Source organism: Lepidochelys kempii, chromosome 5 (genome assembly GCF_965140285.1).
Source record: "Lepidochelys kempii isolate rLepKem1 chromosome 5, rLepKem1.hap1, whole genome shotgun sequence".
NCBI lineage: Eukaryota > Metazoa > Chordata > Testudines > Cheloniidae > Lepidochelys > Lepidochelys kempii.
In genome coordinates this window covers 56809544-56825341 of record NC_136384.1, presented here as the reverse complement: position 1 = coordinate 56825341, position 15798 = coordinate 56809544, and the positions used below count along the sequence as shown (strand labels likewise).

The 15798-nt window shown below is 41.3% G+C and overlaps 1 protein-coding gene across 6 annotated transcripts in view; it reads left to right on the top strand.

Annotated features, from left to right (window-relative positions):
• The window catches only part of TMEM161B (transmembrane protein 161B), a 71088-nt gene that overhangs the window by 11022 nt on the left and 44268 nt on the right, over nucleotides 1-15798 (top strand). For 3 of the 6 annotated variants that reach the window (XM_073344430.2, XM_073344429.2, XM_073344433.2), the window contains exon 2: nucleotides 12670-12773. The exons of 1 other annotated variant lie outside the window; for it this stretch is intronic. In XM_073344430.2, coding sequence (XP_073200531.1) covers nucleotides 12670-12773 — 104 coding nt within the window. Of the gene's footprint in view, nucleotides 1-825; nucleotides 887-12669; nucleotides 12774-15798 lie in introns of all 6 variants that reach the window. 2 more of the 6 variants (XM_073344432.2, XM_073344431.2) reach the window with 1 other exon arrangement.

Genomic DNA, 15798 nt, shown 5'->3' with positions numbered 1-15798 from the left:
TACCATTGTTTAGTATTCTTTTTGTTCTTAATATATTTTAAAAACTCTTTATTGTCTTTAACTGTGTTGGCTGTAGACTTCTCCTTGTGTCTTTGGGCTTCCCTTCCCAATTTTCTGTCATTCCTAACTTCTGATTTATAAACATTACTGTCTACTTTCTCTTTCTTCCACATTTGTTATATATTTTTATTTTTTATAGCTGCTGTCACTTCCCCTCTAAACTAGTTCAGCTTTCTTCCTGTCTGTCCGGTTAAGCAGCAAAGCCTTCTTTCTGAAATGTGGGATTGACTCTTTGGGCACTTAGTGAAGTGTTCTTAAATGATTTCCAATTATCATTCTGACTGTTGTGATGCAAATTTTCATCCAGCTGGTTTTACTTATAGTTGTTTTCAGCTTTGTGAAATTGACCCTATTAAAGCACCAAGTATATATACTACTGGTCTAGACTTTATTATGCTTGCACATTATAAATGTGATCAAGTCATGCTCGCTTATATCTAAGCTACCATTAACGTTTAGTTATGTGTTCAGTTTTCCTTTATATGTTAGGACACACTCTAATAAAGAATTCTCCTGTGTTGTCTACTGCACTTACTGAATTAGGAAATTGTCCTCTATAATGTTTAGAAAGTCCAAGGATGTTTTACTATTGGTAACGAGACTTCCAGCATATGTCACGCCAATTGAAGTCCCCCATGATTATGCAGTTTTTTTCCTATGCATTGTAGATAGATTTGTAAGGAGGCAGTCATTCTGTTCCCTGCTGTGATTTGGTGGTCAGTAGCAGACACCATTTAATATCTCATCTTGTGCTTTATCTGTTAGGACATTGATCCATAAGCATTCAAGATAATTTTCTTCCGAGTTATCAGTGACTTGGAAACAGGTAATACCATTTTTGACATCTAATTTTTATTTGCTGGTAACATTAAAACATGTTGATTTGCAACTCGGTTTAGCTTTTACACTAAATCTGTGGCTTCTTTTTGCTAACCAGGTGCATGCACTATACTTATACACATTTATTTAAGCAATTATAGCTTAACTTACATTTATTTAGCTTCTTAAATCTTGCATTTTTTATTATGTTAGAAAATGATGAATGATGCATTTCTTATTTACTGGATGATTAATTCTTAACTTGTGATTTGTGTTCAGCTTTATCCAGATGGAAACTGAATACAATTAAAAATGCACAAAAACATCAATTTAAAATTGCTTTATTAGTTAAATAAAACTACCTTAAATGCCTGGATACATAAGAAAAAAGTTGATCAAAAAGTTTATCAAAACTTGCTTTTCCTTTAAAACTGATTTATTAAATGAAGGAAGCTTTAGCTATAGTTAGTGAATTGAACTGATGGTTTCTAGTCACCATGTCCTTCAGGACTTTAGAAGTAGTAGATCTCATCTTCTCACACCTACTTCTTATCATAGATTGGAAGCAAACAAGCTTTTCTGCTCTTTCAACTCCCAGTTGGTTTCTTAATTTTGAATGAACTCATCATTGAAATGAACTAGTTGAATAAACTGAAATGAAAAGAATATGCAGAAGAGGCTACTGCTATCCCAAGCTTCATCAGATTCTGGTTCCAGGTGCTTAGCCAGTGACTTACATCAGATCAGTAGTTTTACTTATTAAAACTTTGGCAGCAAACATGTACTGCTTAATAGAATTTTTAAAAAAAATAATTTAAATGATTTTAATAGATTATTGTAAATTTAGGCTTCAACATAGGTTGTCATAATTTCAAATGTAATTTTAAATAGGTACATTTTCTGAAATCTGTATTTAATTTAAATAAAAAATCATCCTATTTTTATCCACACCCGTGCCCAGAGCCCCAGGACTTTGGAGAGGAAACAAGGTGGTGCTCTTTTACTTTGGTGATACAGTGTATTAAATAGTTTACAAAGGTGTCTGCACGAGATGCAAGAGGACAGCAGAATCCCTTTCTTCCCCAACTCTCTCTATGGAAAGCTTCCACAGTGGTGTGCGGAGGAGGAGCAGGTGGTGGTGGTGATGAGATCAGTGGGAAGCAGGGAGCACTATTCTGTGGGTCTAGAGGGGTGGCAGACTTCAGATAGGAAGTGGCTGCAAACATTTTCAAATGTCTGAGCCTGTTGGTGGTATATGCATACGCATCAGAGAACTCTGAGCTTGCAGATCCCTTACAGATTCTGTTCATGCTCCCAGGTTCTTTGTCTTACACAACAGTAGAGACAAGAAAGCAACAAAAACCAGGAAAACTTGGTTGTTAAAAGGGAATGTTCAGGGGCCCTAAGTGGCAGTTACCTTTCTCAAAATTAGATTTATTAACACTTAATATATACAGAAATTAAATTTCCTTTAAAGACAGTCTTACTAAACCTACTTGCCAGATATAAATCATATGACTTTGACTTGCAGATGTTCTGTGAGGTTAATGCCTACATGAAAGTGTCCCCTCTAAGGCATTATATTTTCTCTAATTATCACTGTCTCTGTCTTCCTTGTCCTTCCTACCTGGTGCTCAGTGACCTATGCACACATTAATTTTGGGTTGCTATTACACACTGAGTAATATTTGATTTGTACTTTAATATAAGAAAAGACCCTCTGAGCTTTTCTAAGATGCAAGCTCCAGCATACACGTGTACATATTAATGTTGTACTGTACATACAGAAAAGTACAACTTTATAACAGTAGGTACATGGGTAGTTGTGATTACTGTTCCAGATTGACCAAGAATTGCACACATCTTAGGCCATTTCTACACTTAAGGCACAACAGTGTAAACGTGACCTATGCTGGTGGGAAGGGTTCCCCTATCAGCTTAGGGAATCTACTTCCCTAAGAGGCAGTAGCTAGGTCAACAGAAGAATTCACAGCCCTGAGAGAAATAGCTATACCAATGTAAGTTCCTAGTGTAGATCAGGTCTTATTTTTGTCTCATCCATGGAATATATTCCCCTTTTTAGTTCTTTGCAAAAGGGTCTGGCATTTTCTCTGTTTGTAGAACACCTAGCACACTAGGGTCCCAACATGGTTGGCCTCTAAGTGCTACTGGAATATAAATGTTAAATGCTAGTACATCCCATTCAAAATAAAATGTGATGCTTCTGAGTCAGTATTACATATGACCATATACTGCCACTGTTTCCTCCCCACCTTGAACTGAACAGAAGGGAAGTAATTTTTAATTTGGAAATGTCCTATCCCTTGTCAGATGGCATTTCAGTCCCCGTCCTCTCCCCCATCACATCTAACTTCGGCTGCCCTAAATATTGTTGCATCATTGGGACTGGAAAAGATATAGGGTATTGCACTACATTCTACTAAGAGCCTTGGTGGCTTTGAAAATGCAGCACAATGCTTGTGTTTTTTACAACTCACTTGAAAGTTTTTCAGCTTTTTTTTTTTTGTGGGTTTGCAAGTATAGTTAAAGTAAATGTATGTTCTGAATTAAACTTCAAAGAAGACTCTTGTGCATTTGCTTCAGAATCTTATTTCTGAGACTTGTGGATTTACAAAGAGTTTCTTATTGAATTTGTATTTCTAGGGATGAGACTAAGTTTGCTATGGATCCCACTAGCCAGTTTCTCAGGAATATAGTGGTCTTCATGTTTGGCAGTCTGTGGGTATCCGTGTTAATTCTCAGTCAAGGTCCTGATCTTGCAAACAATTATTTTATGAGCTTAATTTTAAGCATGTAAGTAGTTCACTGACTTCAGTGGAATTGCCTATGTTTAAAGTTAAGTGTTTGCAGGATCTGGTCTTTAGGTACAAACCCAAACATGTATGTTTGAGATCAAAAGGAAAAAATCCTTCATTGTTCTTGTCTGAAAATGACCTTGGACAAAGTCAATACAGAGATGTTGAAATGGAGCCTTGGCATACAACTATTAACTTTGGTGATCTTTACTTAATATGCTTTCATTTGATTCTTATCTAATACTTATTTAATCCAACCGCACTCTATAAAGTAAGGATATAGAAATGTCTTTTTGAGAGTACTTCGAGAACTCATGTGTTAGGTAAGTATTTATCTATAACATTTTATTTTATTTCATTTCATTTGTAAACATAGCACAATTATCTGTCTGAGATAAGTGATGCAGGTGTTTTGCAACTTTATCTGAATTATTCATTCTTTACTTCTGTTCACTTTGTTTTTAACTTATCAAAGTTTTATGTACCTTTTGCAATAGTAAGGATGTGAAAGTCATGATCTCTAGAATACACTTTGTTCTACCTTCCCTCCCGCCCCCCCCCTTTTTTTTTCCCCTCAACCTTTGAGGTCCTTCAAGAATAGGAGGAACCTGAATAGAACAGGAACCTTGAAGCATCTTGTCTGTGCTAGGACTGTGTTTTACTAAAACTTCCCACTCTTGCCCACATGAGTTCAGCTTCATTGTTAAGAGCGCTTGTGTAAATGATGCACTGGCAACTACTAGCATTTTAAACGTTTAAGACAATGTGGTAAAAATTCCCATGCCCTGTCTACCCTGCTACTTAACATAGGTGACAGCACTAGCACTGAAAAACACATACACATTTTCCCAGCTGAATTCCATTAAAGGGACTGTTAATGAAAGGTGTGCTATATCCTGTGCAAGCAAAAGAGACTTTATTGTTCCTAGCTACACGGCTCACAATGGTCGATGACATTTAATTTTAGAATATTGGCTTTCGAAGTCGGGAATAGGGAGCAATACAAATTTAGTAAGGTGAAAAGTGGTGTATGATTTGTATGAGAAATAGTTCAAATATCTGAAACTAGATTGATCTAGAGAACAGGTGCAATACTTATAGTGGGACTATAAACTTTCCCACTCTATCCTGCCATGGTGCCTTAAATCTGATTTTTGAAAGGACCATTTCTATGGCTCAAAAAGTAGTGTTTCCATTCCTATTCAGTTTTTGGTGTCTCTGCTGCCTGTCAATTGTAGAGGCAGTTTTGTGATTTGGGTTCTGTTTGCTGGATATCTGATTCAGACTCATTTCACATATGCCTCTGAGCAGCTGTAAGATGTTAACAACTTTCTGTCACCATTGACCTGGTCTGGGTTTGTATCAGTGATCTGAAGCTGAAAGGCTCTGTAGGCACGATGATCAAATTCCTGAAAAATCGTGCTGTCACTTGGAGTACAGAGTTGAAATTATTTTTTAAAGGGTAGTGAGGAGAGAGAGAGAGAGAGAACAGCTCAGATATAAATTAGTATTGAAGCAGTGGTTTTTGTTGACCAATTCTGAATCTACATGTAGTTTTCTGAACGGATTATTACAGTGTAAGGTCTCCTCCCTATAAGGTCTCTCTTTGTATAGAATTTTATTTTCCAAATGTTCTTACCTTTCAGAAATTGATACTGCTTCTGAATTTTGAGCATTTTTGTTTATAGTATTTGTTTGCTTGTATGGCACACATGCAGTTTATTGGGGGGTTATATATATTTATGGAATAAAATGTAAATAACTTCACAGCGTGTCTTTCAACTATTGAGTGGTTGGCTTGTATGTAAAATGTACCACAGTTATATTGCAAAAAGGTCACAAAGATTAGAATGAAGTGCTGCATAATGGTTGTGCTAGCTTCCACATTGGACTTAAAGGGAAAAATATTCTTTGTCCGTAAATGGGACTGGGAATGTTTTTTATTTTTCTTAGCTTCTTTTTATATTAGAAATTCAGATCTTGTCTGCCCCAGGAGACTTTAGGGAACATCTTTTCTGAGAAAATGTACCTTTTTTTTTTCCCTTCTGTATCAGTGCTTAAAAATGCTGGCATTCTTACTACAGTATAGCTTTTACCTGCAAAGAGAGACTTGCAAATTTTGTTGGTTTAGAAGATAAATCCTGTGATGAATGGAGAACTAGTAAAACATCCCAAGTCAGTGAAAGAAACAATTGGGAGGAAAGGATTTTTACTCAGGTGGTTTCACTATGTGCTTGCTTTAACACTTTCAATTACCAATTAATATGGGCAAAAGTAGAATGGTAAGATATACAATGTTCTATATAAGTTCTCCCCTGATGATGTGCTTGTTATGCTGCTTCACAGATTTAAGGGGGAACGCCTTTCAAGTAATTTTCAAGGGCCTCATGGCTTCTTTATTGAAATACCAGGATTTTTTTCAACATATTGAAACATGATCCTCTAAGTTAAACCACTGAATGCAGTGTCACTAGTAGTGGTATTGTGAAATGGTGAGAAGTAAACTGCAATCTGTGTGGCAGCATGACATTAAAGTCACAAACTTTGTATTTTTGGGTACTGCTGAGTGAAATCTTAAGATTTAAAAAATGGTTGCAAGTAATAACATCTTGCCCATAATAAATCGTGGAAAAATGTCTGGCATGATACGGCGCCCAAGATTGAAAATCACACTCTCATTGCTGAAAGCCTTTCTGTGTTACAGATCTTTACCAAGATTACAATTGTGAAAAAGCATAGCTCAAATACAACAACCTGAGTGAAGAATAAATTATACAAGTTTTAGTTATTTATATAAAATCTTACCCCAAGCTGGCAAAAGTAGAACTTGAAAGGCCATAACCCATGACTGTTCTCAATCTATTAAAGCTTTAAAAGGTGATTGGTAAAGGATTTGTTTTTAAGTAGGATGTGTATCCTTTTTGGGCTTTGTGATGTATAAAGGTTGCCTGCAAAGCTTTTTTCAAAATAAATAAAATATGCTTCTTTCTCTAGAAATATCTGGAACAGAGACAAACAAATATACCTTTATGCGTACACATAATTTTGGGAGGCTCTCAAACCATACCACGGGGCTTTATAAAATAGTTAGGTGAACTGTCCACAAATTAGATCAAGACAGTCATGTTACACCATGCTGAATAGCGACACACACAGGAACTATTTGCTAGCCATGTTGTGTGAGGGTATTATGTAAGCCTTTGCTTTACTGTATTTTACACACATAATCCAGAAAGATATTCAGAATACAAAAGAAAATTTAAATTTGGAGTTTGAGAGTTTGGAGTGAACCATATAGTTACTTTTAATGCCCCAAAACACACCATGCAATGGTGAGGCTTGATATAGGATGTTTCTTTGTAGTTTTTTTCCATTTGAGAAATAAAGCATTCAACTGGTATGGAAGGTGTTTTGGTGAGTTCTGGGGAAAGAGGAACTCCATTTGCACAGTCAATGACAATAATTCCTGATCATGTACATAATGGACTCAAATAACCTTAGTAGGTTTGGTGATGTCTCATAACAATAACTTGACTAAGGAGATGAGTTTGTGTGTATGTGAGAACCGACACCCAAATATACTGATACCTTCTAAGCACCTAAGACCACCCACTGGACCTGTATGTTATGTGAAAACTACAGACTGCCTTGTTTTCATGAGGATTTTACCTCGTATTAGTTAGCTTGTGTTAGCTAACTTGGGTTGAAAACATACTTTTTTTCCCCAGTAAGGAAAAGGCCTCAAAGGCAATGGGTGCAGGGGTGAGGGAGAAGACTGCCGCTTAGCCCACTGCCGGTTTGGGGTTCCATCCGCCAGCTCCTGCCAGCCAGGGTCCCGGCTGCCAGCCCCGCTCAGCCCGCTGCCGGTCTGGGATCCCAGCCCTGCCCACGTAGAGTGGGTACCTACCTTCTCCTTGGTTCTAGCCCATTCTCTTCCTCTCTCTTTGCATTGAGCTGAGGGTGGGAGTGCACTGAGCACAGGGCTGGGGGTGAAGGAGCAGGCTGGGGGTTGGGGTGTAGGGTCTGGCCAGGAGCTAGAATGAGGGAGGGGGCTCAGGGTTGGGGCAGGAGGTTTGGGTGTGGAGCGCTTACCTGGGCAGCTCCCGTTTGGTGCGAGGGGTGCAGTTGGGAATGTGGGGTGGGGGGTGCAGGAGCTCCCATTTGGTGCTCAGGGTGGGGGTGGGAATGTGGGGGGTGCAAGAGTCAGGGCATGGGGTGTGGGGACGCTGGGGTGTGTGAGGAGGGTGCAGGAGTAAGGCCAGAGGGTTGGGGGTTTGGGCTATGGTCCTGGGATTGCTCGCAGCCCACTGCCCAGAGCAGCTCATGGCAGGGGGTTGCAGGGGATATGCCCTGATTTCACCCCCCTTCCCCAAGGCCCCGCCTCCACCTCTTCTCCACCTCCTCCCCGGAGCAGCGAGTGCGCTGTGGCTCGGCTTCTCTCCCGCTTCCCCGTAAGGGCCATCAGCTGATCAGCGGGAGGGAGAGGAGGAGGGGCAGGAACCCAGCACGGCAGGGGAGGGGGGAACTTGCCTGCCCTGCAGCAGCAGCTGGCAGGACCAAGCTTCTTCACCCCGCACCTGGGGGGGGCGGGGGGGCAGAGAAGAGCGGGCTGGGGCGGGCAGGATTTTTAATGGCACACTGCTGCTTGTTGGAGTCCCAGCTGCCGGCCTCACTCAGCCCGCAGCTGGCCTGGGTTCAGCAGCAGGCTGAGCGGGGCCGGCGGCTGGGACTTGGCAGGTAGCAGCGTGCCATTAAAAATTGGCTCGTGTGTTGTAGGTTGCCGACCCCCTGGTCTGGAAGCTACGGGATTGCACGTTCTTAGGGTTAGCAGAATGTGGCAATACCAGGGTTCTTCAAGTATAAGCTTGCAGAATTTGGTTTGCTAGGATGATCCTTAGTTTCCCGGACTGTGCCATGTACTGATAGGTGGCATGACGAGAACACTGATCCATTGCCACTCTACTCAAGCAGTACGACTCAACTGATGACCTGGACAAGGCTGACCACTTATTTGAAGCTTTGTGCTCGCTGAGCCAGACGAAAGGAAATGACCAAGTACCTGGACTTTACTTGTTCCAGCCAGAAATGCTGGAGTTTTACTTTGTTGCCTTGGAATAGCCCAGCAACCACCAAAACCAAGCCAATCATCTGAGAGTAGCCATTCACCTGCTTCGCATGGGGAAAGACACACCTGGAAAAGAAATGAATAGTTGAGTCCAGAGTGAGTGGGAAGGTCAAATCCAGCCGTACAAATCCAGAGCTTGCTCTGAACTTTTTGCAGTTCCAGAGCGCTATATAACATCAAGTCTGGTACCACTGTTTGCTATGATAACATCCTTCCAGAGTTCCTGAAACATCTTGGCCCATGTGTCCACTCTTGGCTGGCTCAATTCTTCACAAGGGTCACCAATGAAGGAAGACTGCCGAAAATCTGGCGCATGTTAAAAGTTATTGGCCTCCCAAAACCTGGTAAAGACCCAAACATAGCATCAAGCTATCTCCTGATATTGCCGCTTTCTCTGTCTCTCAAGGTTCTAGAGAGCCTAATGTTACAGTGAATAACACCAGAGGTGGAGAACATTTTGAAGGGCGATCAAGCAGTCATTCAGTGTGGTCTAAGCACATGCAATCAAGTACTTGCTCTAACCACATTAATCAAAAACGGTTTTCAAAGAAATCTGAAAACACGTGCTATTTTCCTTGACCTCCCTGCAGCGTATGATATGGTATGGCACACGAGTCTACTTCTTAAAATATCAAGAGTCCTCCCACCCTGGGTTACTGATGCCATTGAACTGCTCCTCTGAGACAGATGGTTCAGGATGCATGTGGGTGAGAAACCAAGTGCTTGGAAGAAAACAAATGAACAGGTTATGCTAGGGATCTGTTCTAGCCCCGACCTTTTTAGTCTATACATCAATGACCTGCCACCAACCCAATTGTGGGAGCTCATCTATGCAGACAACATATGCTGCGGGCTACCAGGCTCAGACTTTCTCTGCACTGGAGAAAACCCGACAGACGATGCTGCCAAGCTGGCCAACTATAGCAGGACATGGCACCTTCTGCCAAGCACCAGCAAGACAGTCTCTAACACGTTCTGTCTCCACCAAGCCGCTGCTAAAAGGGAACTAACGTCATAACGAATGGCCGGAAGCTGAAGCATGAAGTGAACCCTGTTTACTGAGGCGTGACTCTTGACTGAATGCTGACATGCAAAAGTCACCTGAACAAGGCAGCAGCAAAGGTCAATACATGCAACAACCTTCACAGCAAACTGGCAGGTTCTTCATGGGGAGCAGATGCACCAGCCCTATGGACCTCAGTCCTTGGCATGTCAAATTCAATAGCGGAGTACTATGCGCCAGTATGGAGTCGGTCAGCACACATCAAACTTGTTGACGTGCAACTCGACTCAACAATGTGCATCATCACAGGAACTCTCTGACCAACTCATCTTTCATGGCTTCTAGTTCTGAGCCACATTGCTCCCCTTTACATCACAAGGGAGATTGCAGTTGGCAAACTGCTTGAGAAGATATGTGCCAACCCAAGTTTGCCCTTGTTCAGTGACCTTTTAAGTCCGTCATCTGCACGTCTTTCATCACAACACCTACTATGGTTGAGGCTGCCACGCCACGATCTAACAGAGTCCTTGTGGCAGGAAGACTGACGGTTAACATTATCCGCCAGTCAGTTCCTCATCACAGACCCTAATGCTCACCTGCCCAGTTTTGACCTGCCACATCATTAGTGGCCCCTTTTTAGCCAATTCTGGACTGGGCAAGGCCTCTGTGCGTCAGCGAGCACCTTTGGGGTCTTTGAGGCAATCCAAGCGGTGTAGATCAAACCATGATACACGTTGTCAAGGGGTGCCGGCTAATCAAATTCAGCAGTGGTCTCTGAGGGCTACATTTGGCCACTAAGAACGCTATTGCTTGGTTCAGCAAATATGCAAACGCTAAATAAGCAAGTTGATACACCAGACCCTCGCTTTAGCTCGCGTCGCTATAGCACAGATTCGCGTATAGCGCGGTTGTGGTGATGGATCCCAAATTTAAATATTTAAATTGGGATCCATGGCAACGCGTCCCCCGCGTTAAAGCGGGACTGCGCATGGATCCCGAACCCTGGGCTATAGCAAAGGTCTGGAGTATACTCATATCATAATATTGAACTCATTAATATTTGATTTTACAAGCTTTGGAGCGTGCTGTAGGGTGTTCAAGAACAGAACTGGAATTACAATTTGTAAAGCATTTCAATTTTTAGTGTAGATGAACTTTAAGGAAAAGAGTTGTATCACATGAAAGTTGCATCGAGTGAAATTTAATAATAAAAAAAAAAACTTTTGTGATCTTATTTGAATTTTTGTTCAGATAGCAAGTGAGCAAAATTTGGTCAAGGACAAGGGATAAGAAGACATTATTAATCTTGCCAAAGAGTTACGGGCTGTGTGGTCAGAGTTTTAGACTTTAAGTTGTGCGACCCCCCCCCCATTACAATCTTGCTTTTTTCTTTCCTTTCTCCACCTATACCATAAATTGTCAAAATTCCATCATGATTTTAATTTATCCCTTGAATCATTAAAGTTGGGAACAACTGCTTTATGCTGCTTGAAAGCTGAAGTTCCAGCTTTCTTAAAAATATTATAGATCGTTAGCTCTAGAAGGTTTGTAAAGTATCAGCTGTTAAAATCATGTCAGAATTGAAGAAAGCACAAAAAGCAAGATGGTAATCTATGACATAATTTTGAGGTCTGATATTTTGTGAAATGTCACGGCCAGAAATAAATTGCTTGTACCACTAGAAAGCAGAGAAATCCCTGCTTTCTTGGATACATTTCTAGCACTAAGGATCAGAGGTGGATTTACCATGAAACAAAGAGTGCGGTGGCACTGGGCCCCCAATGACGGGGACCCTCAAAATGCAGGACAAATCTCATCTGACAACTTGCCCTTGAGTCCCTGCAGCAGGGCTCAGGCAGGCAAGCTGCTTGCATACCGTGGCCAGTGGCCCCACGCTGCTCCCGGAAGCCGACGGCTGCTGGCACATCTCTGCATGCCCCTGGCTGGGTGGGGGGAGGCGGCTCCACGTGCTGCCCCCACCCCAGGCAGTGCATGAGACCCGCTGCCCTGCCCGCCACACCCGAAGGGGCGTGCAGAGATGTGCCAGCAGCAGGACTAAGGCAGCTCCCTGCCTGCGTTGCCTCCCTTCCTCCACACCGCTTGTGGAAGCGGCCGGCATGTCCCTGCAGTCCCTAGGGGGGGGTGTGTCTGTGTGTTGCCCCCACCCTGAGCGCTGACTCCAACTCCCATTTGCTGGGAGCTGCAGCCAATGGGAGCTGTGTGACTGGTGCCTGCGGGCAGTGGCTTGCAGAGATCCCCCCCCCCACCCTCCGAGGGGTGTGCCGATCGCTTTGGGAGCTGTGCCACCCAAGGTAAGTGCCATCCCATGACCCCTTCTGCACCCCAGCCCAGAGCCCGCATCCCACACCCAAACTTCCTCCAAGATTCTGCCCCAATCAAGGTACCTCACTGTACTGTCATTTACTTCCTATTATTTATAATATAGGAGGAGGATGAAGAAAAAAATGAAAAACGGGGGGTGGGGGAGATGAGAGAGTGTTCCTTTGCTTGGCTGGATCCCGAGTGGGGGAGGGGTGTGTATGAAAATGAAGCTGTGCACAGGGCCCGCTAACCCTAAGTCCGCCACTGCTAAGGACTCATGAGCTGTCAGACAGGACACTTATTACTGGTCCCATGGCCTAACAGTGCCTTTTTTAGAACAGGTCTAGGATTGAATGTAGCAAGTCTCAGATCATTCAATAAAACTGATGTAGTAAGCCTCTCGTTTAAAAAACAACAACAAAAACAAACCTTCATTAGACGTCTTATGAAAGGTTGCTTTTAAAATATAAAAGGTCTGTACTTTAGGGTTTTTACATATACTGACTTAACTTATTCCTCCACAGGGTGTGATAGGTGTACAGCTCGTGGTTACCATGGTGATGGCTAGTGTCATACAGAAGATCATACCTCACTATTCTCTAGCTCGTTGGCTTCTCTGTAGTGGCAGGTAAGATAAGAAACAATGAATTGCTACAGTATATATGGATGTGGTGACACTTGGTATAGAGTCTAGAAATCGGAAAATTAAACTAATCAGGAAAGGTTTCAACCATTTCCAGCAGAATGCAACTACTTGCATCGTTTGCACCATATGTAGAAAATTGTAATATTGTGACATCAGACTGAAAATATAATGAAATTCTCATTGTAAAGGAACTATGTTAAGGTTCGCAAAAAGAAAAGGAGTACTTGTGGCACCTTAGAGATTAACAAATTTATTTGAGCATAAGCTTTCGTGAGCTATAGCTCACTTCATCGGATACATTCAGTGTTAAGGTTGTTATACAGTTAAGCATGCTGTTGGTTGGCTGACATTTTTTTCTTTTTTAAGAGAGATGAGCTGTACAGCACTTTCTAATATTAAGATACAGCTTAGTTCTTGCTCTCCCATAGTGATCAACTTTTCTCTGCAATGACTCCGTGTACCTAGTGGTTCCACTCTTGTTTTACCTTGCATATAAGCAGTATTTAGAAATTTTACCAAAAATCCTATTTTCTGACTACTTCATAGGGCAAGATTTGTGTAAATTTCAATATACTGCTCCCTCACAACAATAGATCAAACAGACATAATGTGTTGCAAAGGGAGCATTCCCAGAATGATTTTCCATAACTAACTAAAAACAGCAGCTACCGTGAATATAAATCTTTCTTACATTTTAGAAAACTGTAGTTGGTTTATTCTTCCGAAGAAACTCTACATCATTAGAAAATGCTATACTGTTTCTCATAGAGGGCATTTTCCAGATTTTAACAATAACCTTCTAAGTTATTAGTAAAGTCCCAAATCATCACTTTTTTTCAATGATTTCTGAAGAAGTACACTTGGATTATGTGTACATTCTCCAGGCATCTTACCAGTATTTCTACATGATTTTCCACTACCATTTTCTTCTGCAGTTTAGGGTTACCTCCCCTTTAAAAAGAAACCCATTTCCATCCTGTTACAAGGTGGGGTTGTGGGAATTGATTAGGTTAGGAGTTGTTTGAGTATAAGATGGTGCCAACCCCTGTCCTCGAAAAATAACTGAAGGTCCCAAAGTGTACATATTTATATATTGATATTTGAGAATGGCCTGTTTAGCTTGTATGCATATTGGGAGCTGTTGAGTTTCAAGGAAGAGAGGGGAATGATAACCTAAATTTAAAAGGAACTGCTAAACTTTTGTCTGTGCAAGGTCTCTCATTGCTGGGCATTATCTGCAGCATATTAAGCATCAGAGCAGCACAGGTTTGAGTGCTCTAAAAATAATTAATGAACTCTTTCATCTTCACTTGAAAAAGGAATTGCCAACACCATTTATCTCTAACAGGTGTGTGTTGAGTTTTTTGAGTTTTAAGATGTTCAAATGGCATTCTTTTCCTCCCTTTCCTATGTTCCCTTAAAAAACAAAATACAAACACAGGAGGAGAAGGGTGGGGGAGTTTCTAGAACAAATAAGTGTCCAAAACACAAGACCTGGTAGTAATGGGGGATCTTTAAATACACACACATCAGTTGGAAAGTAATGTGCAAAACACACAGTCCAAAAAGAACTTGGAATGTGTTTGGGACATTTTATTTAAGAAGGTGGGGGAAAATAACAGGAGATCAGCTTTATGAGACGATTCTGACTAATGGGGAGGAATTGGTTGAGAATCTGAGGGTGGAAGGCTACTTGGGTGAAAGTGATGTCAAAATGATAGTTCATGATTCTAAATAAAGGAAGGAGTGAGAGCAGCGGAATAAGGACAATGGACTTCAGAAAAGCAGACTTTGACATGGGTCCCATAGGAAGGAAACCTAAGGACGAAGGGAGTTCAGGAGAGATGACAGTTTCTGAGAGACAGTATTAAAGGCACAATAGCAAACTATACCAATGCAGAGAAAAGACAGGAAGAACAGTAAGAGACCAATATAGCTGTATCTGTAGCTCTTTCATGACCAGAAAATCAAGAAGTGGCAACAAGGACAAATTGGTAAGGATGAGAATAAAAGAATAGCTATATCATGTAGGGACAAAATCAGAAAGGCTAAGGGACAAAGAGTTCAACTAGTAAGGGATATAAATGGAAATAAGAAGATGCTCTATAAATACATTAGAGGTAAGGGAAAGGCAAAGGATGGTCTAGGTCCATTAATTAATGGGAAAAGAGACTAATAACGGATGATGCAAAGAAGGTTGAAGTGTTAAATGCCTATTTTGAGTCAGTCTTCACTGAAAAGGTTAACTGTGACCAGATGCTTAACACAATTAATATTAACCAAGGGGAAGGAACATAGGCCAAATTAGGGAAGGAACACGTTAAAGAATATTTCAATAAATTAATGTATTCAGATCAGCAGCACTTGACAAAATTCACCCTAGAGTACTTAAGGACAATAAGCAATCTAAGAATCATTAGTGATGATTTTTAAGAGCTCATGAAAGATGGGTGAGGTCCCAGAGGATTGGAGAAGGGCAAACATAGTACTTATCTTTAAAAAGGGGAAAGAGGAGGACCTTGTAAATTATAGACCAGTCAACCAGATACCCATAAAGATACCAGAACAAATCAATTTGTAAGTACCTAGAAGATAATTGAGTGATAATTACTAGACCACATGGATTTGTCAAGAACAAATCAAGCCAAAACAACCTAGTTTTCTTCTTTCACAGGGTTACTGGCCTATTGGATAAGGGGGAAGCTGTAGATATGATATATGTTGATTTTAGTAAGGCTTTTGATGCAGTCGCACATGACGTTCCCACAAGCAAACTAGGGAAATGTGGTCTAGATGAAATTGCTATAAGATGGGTGTACAACTGTTGAAAAACCATTCTCACAGAATAGTTCTCAGTGATTCATTTCAAACTGGGAGGACACTTTTAGTGGGGGTCCCACAGAAAACTGCCCTTTGTCTGGTGCTATTCAGTATTTTTATTAATCATAGAATATCAGGGTTGGAAGGGACCTCAGGAGGTCATCTAGTCCAACCCCCTGCTCAAAGC